The 20,929-nt window shown below is 41.6% G+C and overlaps 1 protein-coding gene across 1 annotated transcript in view; it reads right to left on the bottom strand.

Moving 5' to 3' along the window:
• The window catches only part of LOC141439925 (neurotrimin-like), a 136,554-nt gene that overhangs the window by 55,693 nt on the left and 59,932 nt on the right, over positions 1 to 20,929 (bottom strand). Inside the window, exon 2 of the mRNA XM_074104387.1 lies at positions 15,364 to 15,463. Within this exon, the coding sequence (XP_073960488.1) occupies positions 15,364 to 15,433 (70 nt within the window). The 5' untranslated portion in view covers positions 15,434 to 15,463. The remainder of the gene's footprint in view (positions 1 to 15,363; positions 15,464 to 20,929) is intronic.

Below are 20,929 nucleotides of genomic sequence, written 5' to 3'. Positions count from 1 at the left end.
GATCTTGAATTCACGCGCAATGTTGAGTTTTTCGGAACTTAAGTGCAAAATTACAAAATTTACCATGATTTTGATGATTTCGGTGAAGGAAAGCATCGTGAGTATAACCGTACGTACGAAGCAGTGGAATGGTTTGTGTGAAAATCTCATTCCGCTTTGGGTCAGCGTGGAAACTTACAGCCCATGCTCTCTCATACTGTGGACGGGTCGGAGACGAAGACCCGCGGCGGTTTAAAAGCTCCCCATACTTGCAGGAACATCCGTGACGCTCGCTTGTTTCCCGGAAAAATGCCAGAAAGTATTCGGCACCCGTATTGACCCTGTTAGTCCTGCCCAGTTATCTCTATTCGCGATAATCTTCCTATTATAAGAACTCTCTCTCTCGTCAAGGAAGGTTCGTTTAGTTCATTGTCGCTTTGTATTGAATTCAATTACGCCGCGCAAATGGAGCTCAGTCGTCCGTTTTCATGCGACGTTGTCTCTGCGAACGACGAGGTACGGTACGTAATCAGTTCTTTCATGGACGCTGATAAACATAAAAGGAGATGAATGCTTCGGTAGCGATTGCAGCAAACTTGGCTTGACTCGTCAGGACCAAAAGGCCCGTGTGTGTTAACCCTGCCGCTGTCCACTAATCAGCTGCTGGTGAACAAAGGCCAACAACCCTCCGCGTGCTCGTTACCCTGCTGCTCTTTTTGCTCGGTCCGTTTTTGTATTTTTTTATTAGTCCGAGAGATGTTTCTAAAAATCATTATCTTTGTGGAGTTAAGGTTGTACTATGTGCGCGTTTGTGAATTTCCTGACGTACGTTAATGTATACGGGTACTGGGTATACGTTCGTGTATCACATAATTTGCCTTTAACGACTTGTATTGGATAATAATATTATCATCATCATCATACCTACGCTGCTTCTTGCACTACGTAAAGCGTCGATAAGCACTCTACAAGATGGACTGATGAACTGGGAGGTTGCAGAGTCTAATGGACGTGTGCAGCGCAGAACAGCAGGGCTACTACGAAACTCGAAACTCGAAGTTCGTGTCGTGCGGTCCCTGTGACACTTATACTATTTAATACGAGAGCGAGAGGGACGGTACGATACGAACTTCGAGTTTGGAGTCTCGTAGTAGCCCTGCCGGTCATTGTAGCGTTCTTTAGGGGAGGACTACTCGTATGTCCAGCAGTGGATGTTTTTTGGCTAACTATGATGACGATAAAATATATTACAGTAGATGGAACAGTTACAATAGTTCTTTCTTTAGTTCCCGAGCGATTAATGATGGTCTTTAAGCAGCAACTTTTTTTCACTAAGAATTAAATACAACAACAAAGTTATCAGCTTTCTTAGGAAAGGAAAGGTCATGTAATCGATCAGTACCCGTATTAAAGGCTGGTCGGTCCCGCCGCGGCCGCGGTCCGGCGACGGCCGGCACCGGCCGCGCGCCGATCGTAATGTATGCCACCGTCGCCGCCCGCATTAATAACCCTGATCGCTTACGGCGTTTAGATGCAAAATATATCGCCGCGATTTGTCACCGGAATATGCTGTGCTTTGTTAGACGAAGAAAAATGGCGGTAAGGGCGAACGCCTCGCGAGCCGCGACCAACGGCGAGGCATAAATCTTCACGGGTAGCACCTTCTATTTATGCAATAGATAAGGTTTTGCTTGAATCATTTTAAATTGTAGTGTGATATAAATAATTTTGGTTAAAAAAACCCTTGAATTTAGCGAATTTGGATAGTAGTAGTTTTTTATGCTTGGTGCAAATTTTTAATAGATTGCCTAGAGGTTCGAGTATCTGTACAAACAGGATTGTAGGTATTGAATTTATAATTACTTATCCCATCAGATCACCAAAAACATTATTAATAAATTTTTAACACAAGATTTTTTCGCTGACTATATTTGCATTGTAATTTAACTCGCATATACCAATACCAATTTTAAATCAATCCGACCACTAGATGTGGACTGATTTCATCTTCCAAGATTTGAATTATACTAATAGGGTAAGTTTTATAAAATATTGTAAAATGCTTGCATAAAATTATAGCGATTGTAACTTGAAGACAAAAAGCTATCCAACTTTAAGTAGTTTTATTTCTCACGAACCAGTTTCACAGCGTAGCCTGTCGTTTATCCAAAACTGCTTTGAGTTTATTTCTCTGTAACATCTGAATTTACTGCCGGCTTTCTGCGCGACGCTTCATTTCGTTTGTAATAGTCGCGGCGACAGCGCTGCCTCGAGCTGGAAAGCAGTGCTAGCACGTTTTACATTTCCTCATTTGTGCCTCAGTGTGTCTTCTTCCCACCAAGCTAGAAAGTAACGCACATGGTGACAATACAAGTCTTGCAACTCGTTCTATCGCGGTCCCCGAGCGCGAGACGCCGGCCGCAGCGGACAAATGCAATTTTCTTCTCCAACAATATTGTTCTGCACTACATTGTACTGAAGCCAGGTGTAAAGGTGTTAAATATTTATCTTATTCTGCATCGTGCTGTTTCGTAAAAGGTTTCACAATACGAGAGAATCTCAAATGGCCATGTCTGAGTCTTATAGCGTGTAATATAAATTAATCACTTCGTCCTATCTGTCTGCCTGTTTCGTCATATTGTAGCACGTATTCTGTGGAATGAAATAGTATATTTTCTTCAATTGCTACAAGTTCTATGTCTCAGTTAGGTCAAGATTTAATTTCTGTGTTGAGCTAGGTTTATCATTGAAATTTAGTCGCTTGACATCCCAAAGTGAATTTTCTAGCCTAAGCTTTATCATCATCAGCTGAAAGACGACAAGGGTTCTTAGAACACTCAAAGAATGACAATTTACATTCACGTTGCTCGTGATGTCATCAGGTCACCTAGTGCGTGGTATTTACATGCTGGCACAGTTAAAGGATATCAAAGTAGGATAAGCACTAGTTATTTCGTGCCGAGCTCAAAATAGCCAGACTTATGAGAAGGTCAATGTAAAATATAATTTTTGTAATGGTATGAGTTAGCGGGCCGATAGTGGCTGTGGCGTGCAAAGAGCTTGTTAGCAGCGGGCGGACCTCGCCACAAACACTCGTATTATAAATCGCTACATTCCTCCGCAACTACGCGTTAAAGCCACTTTCAGTAACCCAAAGTCTCCACAAAGTTGAGATTCATGAGAGAGCTAAAAATCTAAAGTCTCGAAGACCTGCAGGAAAAATCGTGCCAACAATCGTGCAAACATTTCAATTCTTTTTAGTCACTTTATGATGAATGGCCACTGCCAGAGGATTGCAGGATATGTGACCTCATCAGCCTATAAAAGGCTATAATATAAAATAGTGCCAGTGCAATTAATTCCACCGACATTTCTATATAATTACAGGGTTATTAGTATAATATAATTACAAGGTTTTTATCTAGTTTCTTGCTGCTGGCCCAAATATTTTTATCAATGATTTTCCTTTATCCTTTGCCACGATATTTTGCTCCTCTGTTTTATTGCGACGTAGCGACCACCTCTTTCTTTGTGCCGGCTGGTCACAATTAGAGCGGGAAACCGATGTCTCGTTGCTGTATCCGCTTACATTGTTAAAGAACAAATTCCTTTGGTCGCTCTGTTTTTCGCACGGACTACCAATTTTATACCTCTCTGACAATCTTTGTAGTATTTAAAATATTTTTTATCCTCATTATCTAACTAATACAATATGTCTCAAAACTTTCTCTCAAATAAGAGGGCTTAAGCCATAGTTCCCATGCAGGCCTCGTGTGGATTGGAAACGCGCACGCTATTGAGTATCTTCTCAGGTTTGCTGTCAGGTGTGATGTTCGTTCGGACTCACGTAAACACTAGATGAAATATTCTAGGTTTAGTTTTTAATGATTCATGGCTATTAAACAATATATTTGTAACGGAATGTAAACCGCATTTACCTGTAATGAGCTCCCTATATTTTGACGCAGTCACATGCATCATGTCAGTGGTGGGTGTCAAATCATGATCAAGGAACAGACTGAAGAATTTGCGGGTGCATACAACTGCGTCAAAATATCGGAGCTCAAAAGTAAAATATCTACATATGAATTTAAATATTGTAGTTTCTAGATTAATTCTAAATTGCCTAACATGCAGTAAATGTACGTGTAACGCTGCTGCGTTGGGTTAAATGAATGTTATGACCTTAACAGGTTTTAGAGAATTTTTATTTCTGTTCTTAAAGTCGTTACACGTAGCCTCTAAATCCAGAGCTACACGCCGTTCATTGTGTAGTTCCATTACAAAAAGGTTGAGGCTGGCTCGTGGCCGCAACTCAGTGCCTAGGCGTTCAGGTCGTTAGCTCGATTTACGGCGCAGCGCGGGGGCCGGGGCCGGTGGACCCTGACCCTCGACCCCGAGGACCGCTCGTTACCAGTCGCTTAGCTCGCGTGCCTGATTACTGGAACCAACATTAATCCTTCATACGCGCTCCAACAAGGCTTCCCTCGTAAATGAATTAACGCGACGTTGCGAATGAAATATGGCGGTGGAAATGTCAACTGGTGCTTGGAGTGAAAAATAATGCTTCACGCGAAAATGTCGATGGCTCAAATCAAGTAATCCTACTAATGTAGTCACTGGCACAAGCCCTCTCTACACTCTACATATAAAGTTACCTATTACTGCGTACATACATTCGAGGGCCAGATTTTTCACCGCTCAGTATAATTATACCAACAGCTTGGATGTTTGCAAGTTTGTTAGTACATCACGCAAAATCAAACGGATTTAGATGGCATTCGGGATTAAGCATTATAATTGCATAGTTCTCTCAGCACTTCAATCGCATTCTTCGCAGACAAAGTTGCGACCAACAGCTAGTGAAATAAAAAATGTAAATGAATAGTTTGCAAGGGAGTTACATGTTTCGATAAGTAAACAAATGAATTTAAACAAAAAGATGCCAATTCATGATAATTTCGAATACGGCACATTTTGCGCACAGGTAATTTCGCTTAAAAATGATCTAAACTGCCTACTCTGTGCAACATCTGCACGATCCTTAAATCACCGTGTAAATATACTGAGTATATTTACCACTTGCAGATCACTGCTACGCCGCCGCGTCGCAAACTGCACGGCAGAGTGACAGTGTCAGCCCTCAGGGGGCTTTGTAACTTGGCACCAGCTTTACCTATCACAACTACAGTACCAATGTTTCAGGGGTATTTCTCGAATATTCTAATGTTATCATCATCACTCTTGTTGTTAATGTCACAGATGATAATGTCCGAAAGTTAATTATATTTATCATCATCATCCCAGCCTATATACGTTGCTTCCTCTCAGAACAAGATTATAGTTAATTAACTTAAATTAATTATATTTAACTATCTTTAATTTTTATAATGTTTATTCAAGCATTTACAAACGTCAGAAAACCTACCACCAGTTAGCAAAAGCCTTCTGTTGATAAAAATCCGACGAGAAAATCAACCAGGTATATTTTTTCAAAACAGATCTACAACAAAAACTTTAAATACACTAATTTCGCTATTAGTAGTAAGGGATCGCTAATGCAGATCGGAACTATATACATATTCTGTCTATTGTGTGATCAGAACTACTTTAGGAACTCCAAATGTAGTATTTATTCTTAGTTGTAGTGTGTACAGACCGAGTTACAGAACTCACCGTTGTAGACTGAATTAGTAATATCGCCGACGTTCCCCGCGGCGTGACGACTGAGCGCGTCCACGAAGCTACCTTTTGTGCGAATGCTATGCTGAGTCAACAATTATAACTTTGCTATAGTGACTAAGTACCTACTGACAGCGCATACTTTTAACCATTATTTGCCATACCGTGCACCGTAAAAAGGATAGACTAATCTCTTCCGTTGGGTATCATTGAATAAAAAAATATTAAGAAAATACAAAATATCCATAGGACTAAAACTAGTATTAAATTAAAATAACTACAACTAAAACTTTAATTAAAAAAGAGAGGTGGGCCTCTTGGCATTATGCCCATCACGCAGGCAGCATTCCCGCGTTGAACTGCGATTGAGATTCTTTGTGCGAGAAAGCTGCCGGCGCGAGGGTTGCCTGTTGCCTCCCTTAACCTATTGCTGAGCTCCCTGTGTAGCTCCAGCGCACCCTTACCCCAAGGACCTAGAGTCTCGACGCCGAAAGCAAAGAAATGTTATTGGGCACCGAGACAGCTATATAATAATAATCTATAGTCTCTTCCTGTTTGTATGTACGTAGGTTTGTATGTTAACTCTTTATTGTACTAAAGAAAAGACACAAATTAAAATTAAAAAATACAAGTTTGTTTCCTAAAGGCGAATTTTTATTTCCTTTGGCTGTCGGTGGCTGATTGAGGCAAGTCCACTGCCGATTTCGCAGTTCATAAAAAAAGGCGACTGTTAGCGGGAGATTTGCATTTTCGGTATATGTAACTTGGTACGGTTTTTTCTCGGCTTTTGTGAATAATAATTATTATTATCCCTTTGAGTACTAACATTTATGCTTCAGAAACGTGGCCTCTTACAGTAAACATGGTTAAGAAACTCAAAATCGCTCAGAGATCCATGGAGAGAGCCATGTTAGGGCTTAGTTTGAGAGACAGAGTGCGGAATGAATGCATCCGGAAACGCACCAAAGTAACAGACATCTTGATACGCATTGCACGACTGAAATGGAACTGGGCAGGGCATGTGGCACGCCGGGTGGATAACCGCTGGGCCCATAGAGTGCTGGTGTGGAGACCACGGACCACAAGAAGAAGTGTAGGCAGACCCCAGATGAGATGGTCTGATGACATAAAGAGTTACGCCGGACCTTACTCAGGAAGACGGAGAATAGGACGGAGTGGAGGAGCTTAGGAGAGGGTTACATCCAGCAGTGGATAGATAAAGCCTGAAAAAGAAGAAGAAGATCGCTTTAAGGGATCTCTACCAGTCAACCTTTGAGTGGATGAGAGGAACATTCAGACAGTCACTACACACTCACTATATTCGAAGGTTTAATTTAACAGATACCCTATGTTAGAGTGAAGAGCAGCGCACACTTTTGTCAACTACGCTACGATGCTGAACTCGAACACATCTGAAAGCAAGGTGAAACCACCGCACTGTTTTTCCAAGAAAGTCATCACGAGGGATCGCTACCAATCCAGAACCATAAAAGAGATTACCTAACCGTTAAACAAACTATTCATCATATCAAACCGCCCGAACCTTATAAAACGTAACGTACCACAGCAATTCATTAAGCCAACTAGCGGGCGGTGGCGTGCGGCGGGCGCGTTTTGCTCTTCCGGCTGCGCGGGCGATGCAGGGAGGAGGAGGGGGGGGGGGGTGATGGACGTCGTGATAGCCTCGTGTGCGACGATAGTGTTGCGGGTGATGGAAGGGCGTTGAGATTGTGACTCCAACTGAACACGCTTCAACGGTATCGTTGGGTTGGTCGTTTAACTCGACGTTTAGGCACAGTTTAAGTGACTACGAGTATACAATAGACTCGCTTTTAACTGCTGCTGTATTTACCTGCCGGCCATTTTACCGCCGCGTGTTAGCAGCAGCCACAAAGTACATTGTCACCCTTCAGGCCTCTTCTCTTAATTAGAGAAGCTGAGAAGCTGCCGTTCCCACGATGGCCGAGTGTGGATTGGAATTTCACACGCCACACACGACTGAATTTCTTCGCTGATGTGTGCAGATTCACGATTTTCTTGCAAGACTAAACTCGGCTTAACAGTGGACGTCGATAGTGTTTAATATGCTTACAATATTTACTATAACATGCACACCAGGGCTAGAGCCCTAGAGGCTCTAGAGCCTGAATTTGAATTGAATTTAGCAATGCGACGGGACAAGTCGAAGTGACTTTGAAATTCTTGAGAACTCGTATGTGTCGTGCATATGTAGCAGTCTTACACGTTTGTTAGCAGTAGAGCAAGTTGAAACGTTGTAGTTCACTGATATAGATGATCGCAAAATGACACCTTACTACTGTCGGAGTGCTCACAGTAAGTTGAACAATGAATAAAGTTCCTCTTTTTCAGATGTCGCAATGACTATTTTCTCTGACATGGTTCCACAGTGGGCAACTGCAAAGTTAGCTGACTGCAGATTGTCGCATAACAGCACCTATAGCCACCTCTGACACTAAGCGCCAGTTCCCCCCATAACCCATTGTATCCCTTCATTTGCATGCAGCATAGGCGGCACGCGGCACGTCTCCTACATCCGAATAAACACAATCTTATTTCATCTCGCCCTAACGCGTGTTCATTTGTTCCCCCCTCCCCCCTTCGTGCCGTTGTTGAATAAAAAGTTTTACGGCACGCACCCGCTGACCTCCTGGAGTTGAGACCTTTAGGCTGGTTACACCTGGAGACTTGTTGTAGCGATATATGGTGTATATTTTTGTTATAATTATACCTAACTACAAAAAATCCAAGGATAATTATTAAAGTCAGCTGTAATAATATTGACGAGTGAATGATCAAACATTTTAAATCCCTTACGTCGCTGTTGCGCTTGCATTAATACTGTGTCACTTTCACATTGATACTCACCACGATTGTCCCGAAACTGTATCAATTGTTTTTATATATAATAGGAGTAAAACGAGCAGGCGGATCACCTGATGGAATACAACCACCGCCGCCCATGGACATCCATATATTAGATGAGTTACGGATGCGCGTCGCGCATTTGTGTAAAGTTAGAGATTATACCTTTTCAAGTTAGTAAGTGACACTCGTAGAACCCTGTTGCAATCAGCATTTGCCACACTTACCAAAAAAAAACTTTAATGGCAGCAGAGGCTTTCTGCGACCAAGTGCCACGTACGAACTTGCCAAAGTATAGTGACTGTATCGCAAAAAGTCGCCGTGTGTACCCGGTCTTACAGAGCACAGTGCGTCGCATCTCGCCCGCGGCGGCGCTCGGAAAAACGAGATTTAATTTTCAATTTAGAGGTAAAAAGGACGAGCACTAATTAGGCAGCCGGATGACATTACCTAAATGTGTGTATTGTGTGGAAAAACCTCTATAACAAATTTTATAATTTTATAATAAAAACATTTTTGCTAAGTTAAATATTTTAAAGATACAATAATGATGCAGATAACAAACGGCCTCGGCCTTTGTACATCTCACTGCAGAGCACGAATCTCTCAGAATGAGAGAGCTTGGGCCGTAATTCCCACGCGGGTCCAGTGCTGTTTGAGAACTTCACACACACCATTGGATTTGTTCGCAGGTATGTCCAATTCGCGACTGACATACAAATTACAAGTGCAGAATTAGAAATCACGTATAATCACTGACTAACAAAGCATTCGAATATTATTTAAAATAATTAAGGTATTTGTCAGTATGTGCATTAAACTGACTACTAATGATAAGACAGGGTGTCTGAGGTTTAATATTTACCACCTTGTATAGTAAATCCTCAAGTTCCGCTACACCCTACTTCATTATCACTTAAAATTCAATTCCGATGTTTAGCAAGATCGCAAGATGTTGCATCATTTAAGCTCCGTTGTACTTAAGAAGCCGCAAACTAGGTCGAATTAAAGCGCAATGCTTAATTACTGGCCGCGTTCCAACCAACCGAGATTGCTCGGGGCGGCTCGACACTAAAAAATACTACTTAATTCGTGCGGAGTGGACGAGCGGCGCTCGCACTTGACCGGCCCTTTGTCCAGCGTGACGCGTGACGCGTGACGCGTGACGCGCCGTGACGCCGTGACAAATGACACTGACGCGGCGACCGGCGACAGGTGCGCTGCTCTCAATTAAAAGTTCTCGTATCAAAGGATTCAAAGGGCCCCAATTTGCTCTTTACACGCGACGTGCAAAGGTTGCAAATTAATTTTAATGGATGGGAACCGGATGTTTTTATTGTTTAATTTGTTTGTATTTACATAACTTCAACGAGAATAAGCGTGTTTGCTACAATCCGATGTGCGGCCGACACGCGCGGTGAACAGGGCCGCAAGTACTCCATTTTGTAATAAAGAATCAATGCTAACCCAAAACTATTCTTTTTTAAACATAACGACTCTTGGGCGTGCATTTCTTGCTCACTTGACACAATTGCATTACAGCGCGCGCGCGTGGCCAAGTGGCCAACCCACTCGAATCACTTGATCGCTCGCTCACGCCAATAGTTACGTGTGGTGCCACCTCTCGCAATTATCATAAGTTACGACTACTACGTTCCAAATTAGGATTTATTGATAGACAAAATAGATGGACGCTGTTTTGCAATACTGAGTCAACCCACTGTCATTTTGCAATACAATGTCAACTGTTAAAATTCTTTTCTGAGGGTTGACATTGTATTGCAGAATTAATCAGAGTTAACACACTGTTGCAAAGCATCCAGATGGTGTATCGAGTGGTCCTTGGTCACCTCTCTTCTTAGTGGTCATGCTTCGGTCGATCGATTCCTGCGCCACCGCTATACCATCAGCCAAATAAGTGGTCTATCAATTTTTAAACAAGTTCCTATCAAATGCATAAGTCGCTAAAGTCGAAATTTCACGTTGACAGACACGTCTATTGGCATTATTGTTTTATGACATGCAAACGATTATCAACTTTAGGGTGGTAGACCACATATTTGGCTGATGGTACACGCGATGCGTCGCCAAGTAGCCATCGTTTATGTTGGAGTGCATCACAGATTTGATGTGGTCTGTCCACCGTGTTGGGGATCGCGAGATGTTTTGCCCTCGACTTTCCCCTGCACCACAAGCCGTTCCATGGAGTCGTATGGAACGCGCATGAAGGCGTAACTACATTTTGAATCGAAAAATCCTTTACAGACTCAGTCACAGAAACCCAACCTCCTGAAATAGTTGAAAACAAACCGTACATATTTTTATGCTGCGCCCTTCCGGGTTTCATAATGTTAGTGTTAGTGCTGTACTGTACTTTTGACATGTGAATTGCATTTGAATAAATAAATAAATAAATAAAATTACTATCACTTCTATCACCACAATGTTTGTTCAACGAAATCAAAAATTTATAAAAACGAACAATTATCAAACGCAAACGTTCCCCTAACCACAGCCCTAACGTAAACAACAATAACTAAACAGCGTCATACGTCCCGTCCGCCCAATTTGAGTAACAATTAGATCGCTGCCAAGATATCCCGCGTAATTCTAAATCAATGAAACAATCTTATCTTCAACGGCTCGACGGATCGGTAATTTGTTGGCGCAGCTTAAACCTGGCAGAGCCTCCGCCGCCGATGTTTAGATAATAATTAAACGTCCGACGGGTCCGCAGATGGCGCGATAAATCACGGCGCAGTGCGGCCGCGCAGCCGTGTCGCCGGGACTAGTGTCCGGCCGTATTTTCGGTCTCGGTTTCGGCCATGGGCGTCGCCAGGGCAGCTGCAGCAGCAAATTGCCAATTATTGTAAAGCAACCAAACCAGTCCTAACCTAAGTCTTTGACTTGACTTGCTTGATCGATCATTCCTGTACGTACGTACGTCGAAACCAAAACTCGAATGAATTCACCAATTCCAATAAATACCTACAATTCATACTTTTCTCATTACCCATATCAACATTGGAGATTCAGTCAGTATCTCTATTCTCTATCAGACAACATAATAATGTTTTTTTTCTTTTGGTATGTTATATTTTGGCTGCAACTGAGAACCAGCGCTGTGGTCACGTACCTCAGCATTGCTGAGCTCCCAAGTACCTAACTTAACTGCAATAGTGCTAAGAGTGTCCAACTTATCCTAACAAAGCTAGCTTAGAGAACAGCTTAGATATTGATCTGAATAACGATTGGCGAAAATAACAGTACGCTAGTTTTTTTTTGGTTGGCCAAAGACGCAAATGTTTGTGCTTTTATTTACTTGTTTTTAGTTTTTAAATTTTTTATTTGTCATAAAGTAATTTATTTCTGAAACAGGAATTCACATTTAAAAAATCCTGAAAACAGTACGGTTCTAAATATTTCATGGCAAAAGTTTTTATGGCAAGTGACATTATGACAAATGAAATTAATGGTAGTTCAAGTTATTCACAAACGAACCTCTCGCCAATGGCGTCATCTAGCGATATACTGTCAGAACACCTGCTGATATGAGCGATATACTGTAAGGACGAAACAGACAAATGAGGATAAGGATGATGAGAACTTCCAACTAAGTGGAGTTATAGGAATAATAGTACTTTAAAGAAGCGTTCTACATTCGTAATGCGCTGATTATATGGGATTATTATCGTGTGGTTCTCGGCTTACTGTGGTGCGGCTTCGTGGGTCGCGATCAATGCCACGCGGACTTACGGCGGCATTAGCGCAAAACAATCTATCGGAGTAACTCCATTGAGCCTGTTTTAGAGCTGAGCGCGTATTGAAACCAAAACCAGTATACACAAAGGCGGCAAATTAACATTAAACTGTTTAAAAATGCTATAGTTTGGGATCGAACCCAGGTCTTCGCCAGTTACAGCGTTTCCTAATGTGCACTCGAAACAGTTACTATTTCTAATCGCCAACCAAAAAGAGAGGTGCTATAAGTTTGACGCTAAGGCTGCATTTCCACCAAAGACGTGCGAAGCTGTGTTGCAGGGAATTGGTTTTTTATGAACCAATAGAAACGTTTAATTTACACATTCTCGCACAGCACGTCTGAGAGATAGAGAGAGAGAGAGAAACATTTACGTCTCTGCGAGAAACAGCTGAGCAGGGCGTCGTGAGGTAAAAGAAGCGTTGCTATTGATTTCACACACATTTCACACACGTACACATTCCTCGCAACACATCCTCAAACATCTCTGGTGGAAACGGAGCCTTATATTCTTCTTCTCAAACGAATGGACCAATTTCGATGCGGTTTTTTCATGTGAATGTGATTTTTTTGCGGTAGTTCTTAGCTACGTTTGATTAAAAATCAGTTCAGTCGTTTGTTAGATCTTGGACTTTGAAATGACAATGTCGGGAGTTCTCAACTTTTGAAACTTGGTTAGGTTATTGAACTTTGCTAATTATTTGCTTCATATTTAAGTTTTAATGTAAAGAACATGTACCTATTTCAAACAAAGTTCTTGACGTAACTTTAAAGGTAGAAAAGTACCTAGTGAAAATACGACCTGAAATAACCTGTTCTCCACTCACCAACAGTAATAAATTCACAACATATTTGGTAAACTCTGGCGCTCATGTTTGGCGCATTTGAAAGTCAAAGCGGAGACGTAAAGCATACATATTTGTACAGTAGTTTAAGCGTGTGTTCTGAAGGAATGTATCTGTAGCAGCCACTGGCATCATCTACTTGTGGGAATAGACCATAATCGAGAAATCTTTCGCCAGGCACATGACATGGTTGGGATTGGGGTTCGAAGGAAGAGATTTGAAAGATGTTTGTTTGTTTGTTTATAGTCTTTATTGTACAAAAAGGAAATAAAAAAAGGTTTCAAAAAGTGCTCAGTACAAAGGCGGACTTATCCCTGAAGAGATCTCCGCCAGTCAACCTTTAAGTGGTATAGAAGAGCAATCAAATAAGGATCGACAAATAGAGCAAAAGTAAGGGTGGAGGCCTACTTCTGGTCGACATGTGGAAGAAGGGAGCAGGTGGAATAAGGTCGTGCAATTCCGAAGCACATTCTCGGTTGTCGTCCACATATCAAATATGCCCCCGAGCGTTGAGCCTTAGCCGTACATGAGCACTTGGAATACCTAGAAACAACGACCCGAATCCAGAGCGATGTAAATGAGCGCTCGAGAGCACTCGCCGGACCCGCACTTCCATTATTTATTTGTTGTACGACAGCCGAAGTTCGCAGCGAACAGAATTTACACTCGGGATCGTTTCAAGAGTCGAATTATAATATTCATTAAAACTTGCGTCGGGACGCCCGCGACGCGGTTCTGGTGGCTAACTTCTACCGATCAAGGGAATGAAATATACTTATTTTAATGCAAATAAAAGTCGTTGATGATTTACCTGAAAAAATCAGGACATTTAAAACTAATCAAAAGAATTTCAGTACTTATGGTTGTTATGAGATAACCTAACCAACAGAAAGTCGGAAAACCCCCGACTTTGTCACTTCAAAGTTCAATATCTCAAAAACGGATTTTGATGAAACATGTCTAAGAACCATAGCTAGAAAACCTGTTTCCAAATAAAAAAACTGCATTTAAATCAGTCTACCCGTTTAAGAGCTACCGTGCCACGGACAGACAGACAGACACACTTAGCGGTCAAACTTATAACACCTCTCTTTTTGCGCCTGGGGTTAAAAACAATAAATTTTGCTTAAATCTTAATAAGAGAGGGTAGCATGCAAAAACGGTTGACGACATAAAAATACAAATGCATGGGAAACCACCACACGATTTTTCCCAAGAAAGTCGTCATGGAGACAATCACGAGCACTGTCAAAAGTGTAACGACTTAGAAGAAGAGACTTGATCGGTACCGGTCGACATCCATAACGGGTCGCGTGGAACTCTGGTTAGCACTATTTGTAATCAACATTTTGTATTAATATGCGTCGATATGATAAGGTATAAAAGCTAAATCTAGGCTAAATGAACGGGATATCCTACACTTTCAGTTAAGTTGTGACCCGTTGCAATGTGGCCCAGTGTCAAATACGGCTGTTAATAATATCTACATACCAATAATAATAGCTGAAAATCGCTACAGTTTAAAAGATTAAGCTAGCCCGTATTGGTATTATCGTAACACTGAGTGAGATAGTGGCACTTTGTACGGTGTCCAATGGGATGTCAGGAGTAGGCAAAGTTGCCAAATGTATGGCAGGCACACCAGCCCCGCCCGATGTTTGCCCAGGTGCCGGCCCCGCACGTCAAAGCAAAAGGGTAATATGGTTGATATTGCGACGCGTCAAACACGAAGCTGCTCTCTTTTTGATGTCATTTAATTAAAGGTCTCTTATTAATTAGAAGTACATTTTGGCTAATTGCGTTGTGTGGCAATTTAATTATTTGTTACGACGCCATCTTCAGAAGACGGCGTATATGTGAATATTTTCTGTTCCATGACATCAAAGGTAATTTTTAAAGGTTTTATTTTAAGCTACACTTTTGAAGCTTCAAGGCGTAGAAATAAGAAGTAATTCCTAATTTCTTTTATATTTATAAGCACATTGTTTCATTTACAGTTTTTTATCACGAAATTTAGTGCGTAGTACATTATTATTGAGGATGGAATTTTTAATTCCATTTGGAAGGAAAGTATTACCAGCGCTTTCGGAAAGACCGTCATTGCTAAGAAGAAATTTCTTGTGGTCTTTCGCATTGCAAGAAACTGCTTGCGAATCTCACAGTCTTATTGTACGCTATTCTGCAAATGAGTGATTTATGTGTTAGTGGTCCTACCTTTGATGAGGTGCGCGGCGAGCACGAGCGCGGCGGTGAGCGCGTGCCGGCGCCACGCGCGCCCGCACATGCTGCGCGTGCGCCGCTGCTGCTCACGGACCTGCCACAAACATCGGCGTCACTCTCGCACTCTAGCTACGGCGTATTGTGTAAAGGTGCCGACACACTATTTAAAACCCGACGCCACGACACGCTTGCACACGCCCTCCTACGCGTGTCAGTACTAATCAGTCCCATAATTATTGTTATGGTCAGGTGCAGATAGAAACATGCGTCGGGCGACGTGGCGCGGCATCGCGTTTTAATAGTATGTTTCCGCCTTAAGTCATGGTAGCTTAATGGTTTGACATAATTGGCCCTGGGATTTGGAGTGCGAAAACTCTAAAAAAAATCTGACTGCGAAAAATAAGTGTTTACTGCCGTATTTGTTCCTTGTAAAGTTAGGGTAAGTAGGTAGGGAATTTTTGGTAAACGATAGTTTAAAAGTGTTATAGCGCGCGCACACACAAACACACTCACACAGACACACACACGCACGCACACATGGACACACACACACAGCCATACACATAATATGTTACTGTATATACTGCATGTACTTATTTGTTTTCTTGAACGCTATATTGAAATATTATGTCCTATGTCACTTTCTAATAAAGTTGTTGAAATCTATCCAGCGTAGGTGTTAAGGCTACAGATCATGCCAAAGAAATAGACATTATACACGTTTCAAAACCCTAACCCTCCTTTGAACAGTCGGGTAAAATTTCAACGTCTGCTCGCGAAAATATCCACTTCCACTAACCGTTAAACCAAATAGAACGCCCAACATAATGTCAACCTTATCACGAACGACGTCGAACCGTGTATCCGAAGACCGGCGATAACATCCATAAATAACGTTAAAAGGCGCAATAACGCCTCGGCGCGATAGCATCGCGTATCGCCGCGGTCCGTCATCAGTATCGCCGCCCGCCCCGCGCGACGCGCGACGCGCGCCCACCGGCAGGGTTCCTGAACTCTAGCTCTACATTTAATACTAGCCTTTCACTAAAAAAGCCAATGAGCGGAAATGGAGACAACTGACCGAGCGAATCTGAATCGTTCAGGAAATATGAATTTGTAACTTGTTATGTTCTTAGTGAAGCTTACATATAGTTAATTCATATTTTCTGGATACAAAGCATATGACTATTTTTTTTAAAGTTTGTAGCAGGATGGTCAATTAAATAGTAAACTTCATAATATGAAGAAAAAAAATCCAGAGCCAACGGCCAATCTCCAGTAATGGTGCTTTAAGAAGAATACTTATTTTTACCCGACTGCCCGGAGATGGGTTATACTTTTTTTTTATTCAGTGGATGCACATTCACGGAAGATTTGTAATAATTATGTATAGCAATATTATATGTTTGAAAGAAAACAGTATTTGGTTTACTTTTTTTGATAGAAAACAAGTAATTGTATACGTGAACTGAAATAATTTCCTTGCTCACCCGCGACCTTACGATAGCTAAGCTTATGCAAAATATGCGTGTTCATGCAGTTCCTCCACCTCCACACTGTAAGAACACACACAAATCACACAAACCCATCTAAATAAAATAAATAAATAAAATCAAGGTAGTTTTGAAGGACGGTTAAATTTTTTTTTATTAATAATTTGTGGGTAGTTTTGTTTTGTTTCATAAAACGTATGTGGGTACTTGGGGAGTTACAATGACAAGTTAAAACGGTGATTGTGGTTCGTTAGTCTAACAACAGGTAGCATGGTGTACGGTTGTGTCACTCTGAAGATGAGCTCTGGTTGAGTTCGAAACGCGTCAGTGTAGTGTGGTGGTGGTGATAGATGGGTTTGTGTGATTTGTGTGTGTTCTTACAGTGTGGAGGTGGAGGAACTGCATGAACACGCATATTTTGCATAAGCTTAGCTATCGTAAGGTCGCGGTGAGCAAGGAAATTATTTCAGTTCATTGATATGGACATCCGCAAAGTAACGCCTGATTCAATAAATTGTATACGTATATTATTTTATTGTGCGGAATTGTATTTTTGTTTCTTTTCTTTTGTACAATAAAGAGTTTACATACGTACATGCATACAAGACTGCTCGTAACGGTCTTTAACAATAGGTTGTGAGTGTGTGTGTGAACCCTAGGTACGGCCCAAAGCGGAAATAACAAGATACGACACACCGTATAAGTCAAGGCTTATCGTCTAAATGAAGTTAACGATAAGCGTCTCATTGGAGCGGCAGCATCGCCTCTGCAGCAAAAGGCGGAATTTTTGGAAAAACGAGTCATAAAAATCTTTTAACAAATTAACTTGAGGTGAAGTCTTGTCAGTCATCTCTGACCCAGTTTCCCGGAAACAAATAAAAGCTTTTTTCATACTAATTTTCTTAGAAAATTTGACTTAGTTTTAGAGTCGACTTCGTAAAGCTTTATTATAAAATTAGTCTTAAGTATTAATAAGTTTGTTGTTCGAATATTATCCGCATCCACCCAATACTGTTGCTCAAGGAGAGCTCAGAGAGGCAGAGTATTGAAAGATGCAATGATATAATAGTATAATATACTATTAAAAAAGGTAGATACGTCATTAGCGCGCCGAAAATATAACAGGCCACACGTGGTTTCTATGACCTCAGTCGCTTTCAAATGAACTAGCTAAATTCTGCCTTTTGCCCTCATTGAAGATTTAGAAAAATCCCTTATTGTGCACCTCTATGATTTTTAAGGAATGTCTGCTAAATTTCAAGTCTTTAGCACCAGTAGTTTAAGCTATATAGCTTGTGTATGTACACATAACTTTGTATGTGTAGATGACATGGTAATATTTTAAACTTTCGCTTTACTCATCTACTTGGTGGCCATGGCCGCGCTGCCACGGCTCCCATATTCGAAACATAGAAGTAATTTTAGCAATATACCAGATAGTTGTGATAAGTGTCTGGTGATATTCAGTTATGACACTCCTTAAATTTTCACAACCAGGGCGTTAAGCTACATCGGAGTAAAACTTGTCTGCATTTTCCTCTTTGAGCGTGAATTTTACAAGGTTGATGCGTGTTTACATTTTGATAGCGCGGCACCGGGTGGGGGGGGGGGGGGTGATGGATATTGCAGGCGGCGCAGGGCAATATTGATTTGCCAATATGGTCGCAATATTGTTCTGGCCAATAAGCTCTAGGGCTTTTAGAGATCACAAAAATCGCATCTTAGGCTGCGTTCAGATACTGCGGGAATCGCGCGGTTTTAGCACACTTCCTCATCTCTTCTCGTCTTTTCGCGTCTTTCTCGAGCAATACTCTGAAAAGGGACGGTGCGCTCAAAGTCACGCGATTCCCGCCGTGTCTGAACGCAGCCTTAGGGCCAGTACACAGACGGACTGCAGTCTACCTACAACCACAGAATATAATAGACTCCAAGGGGCTGTTTCACCATCCATTGATTAGCGTTAACTGGCGGTTAGGTGTGATGCCGTCTCTATTTGTTTTTTTTTTAATAGACGGAGACGGCATCACATTTAACCGTCGGTTAACACTAACCAATGGATGGTGAAACTGCCCCTAAGTCGGAACTGCCAAACGCATATACATTTCAATCGCAGCCAGCATGCAGTTTGCATGCAATTTGCTCGCAGTTGTGCTTTTATATATGTATGTATGTAAATACTATATTTTACATAAAACACAAAAATAATACAAAAATAAAACAACAAAACAAAAGAGTACGAAGGCCAGCTTTTCTTTATTTTTGTACATTAATACGTACATACACATTATGATGGTCTCCATTATTGTCGCGTAAAGAATATAAATTCAGAACACGAATGGCCCATGAGTTTTCCATAAATCCAGCTATCTAAATACCGAATACATTCTTCATTCGAATTCGTAAAACTTTTTTTGCGTTAAAGAGTATCTAACACACTCACAAATCTTCGCATGTATTTATTATTAGGGAGTAAATGTTTGTAATAAGTTAGGATCCCCTTATCAGTTCACAAGTTCACCATTAGTTATCAAACAATCTGTCGACAATTTCCTACAACACACACAGGCTGAGCTGTTCTCAAGTTCCAAACTATAATTGATATCGACTCGTTAAAAATAGTCTCAAGCTTTGAAGGAAGGGCCGTGGGTGCTTTGATGGATCTAAAGTAACTCTGCAACAGTTGCTGCTTGAACTTTTAAGTTCCTATTTACAACGTCTTTGCTCAGCTGCAAACTTTTGCGGCATGACGCTTTGCTCGATTTTCCAGAAACGATCTTGTTCGGCGGATCTGAGACAGCTCAAGCTTAATCCGGTTACTGTGGTCTCGGGCTCTGTCGAGTCAGCACGGTGTTCCGAGCTGTCTCTTTTGCATCGCTCAGTTGGGTTTGTTTGGAGGTGGTGAGAATGTTGGCGAGTGAACATAAGCCCGAGACCAGAGGTCTTATTGTCTAACGCACTCGCACTGCGATATCGTTTTCACTTTCACTGCTTTCTCCCACACAGTATAAGATGAAGGTAGATGGTGAATGTGATTGCGAATGTCAGCGCGGTAAATAATACGGCCTCAGCGGGTGACAATCTTTCCCGGCCCGGATAGTACCAACATGCAAACACCGACCCTGTTTTTCGTGTACACGCCCATAGAAGCTCATGTCATTTTCTAGTACACAAAAAACAGGGTCGGTATTTCCATATCTGTATTAGCCGGGCCGGGAAAGAGTGTCACCCTCCTCAATCCTCAGCATCATTTAATAAAACCACGGGTTCACGGCAAATGCAGGCCGCATTCAACCGTACCAACTGGAGGTTTATTGGGGAGGCCAACAGTGGACTCTTGCGGCTGATAGGTACATAAAAGGTAGACAGTTTTAAATATAACAATAGTCCATAGTTGTGAAATAAATTAGGCATGCCTGGGATATTTTCCGTATAAACTTTACTAACAATCTCGTCACCTGTAAAAAATGGTAGAAGAAAAGCATCTAATGACCAGGCCCAAGTTCTCAAGCGCCGCAAATACTCTTCTCTTTTAAAGGATTATGAGTTTGCGGCGCTCGCAGTGGAGACAATGGGTCCCTGGTCGGCTTACTTGAAGGTCTTCATGGGAGCCTGGTCGTCCCGGCTAATAGAGACCTCAGGAGACCCCAGAGCTGGCGCTTACCTCTCTCAGCGAATTTCTCTGACTGTACAGAGAGGTAATGCCGCCAGTGTGTTGGGGTCTATGCCACAGGACAGGAGGGCCTCTTAGATGGTGTTTTCTTTTTATAGTCAGGTATATTTAAGTTGTTATTTATTAATTTTGTTTCCTATCATATTATAAGTAAATTCAATTTACCATATGTGTATTCTACCTATTGTGCTAATAAATGATCCTGCTGAGTTCCTGCACAATAATAAACACTTCCCGGACATGTCCGGGAAGTAATGCCAAAAAAAATCTAATATAATATTTAAGTTAAGGTGACTGACAACCGCGACTTTACGAGCGCTCGTAAATTGACAACTCGATGGATTTCGCCGGCCGCCATTTTTCCAGCGAATTGTATTTACACTTAAGGCGTGTTTCA

Source organism: Choristoneura fumiferana, chromosome 21 (assembly GCF_025370935.1).
Source record: "Choristoneura fumiferana chromosome 21, NRCan_CFum_1, whole genome shotgun sequence".
Lineage (NCBI taxonomy): Eukaryota > Metazoa > Arthropoda > Insecta > Lepidoptera > Tortricidae > Choristoneura > Choristoneura fumiferana.
This window is presented reverse-complemented; position numbering and strand designations above follow the sequence as displayed.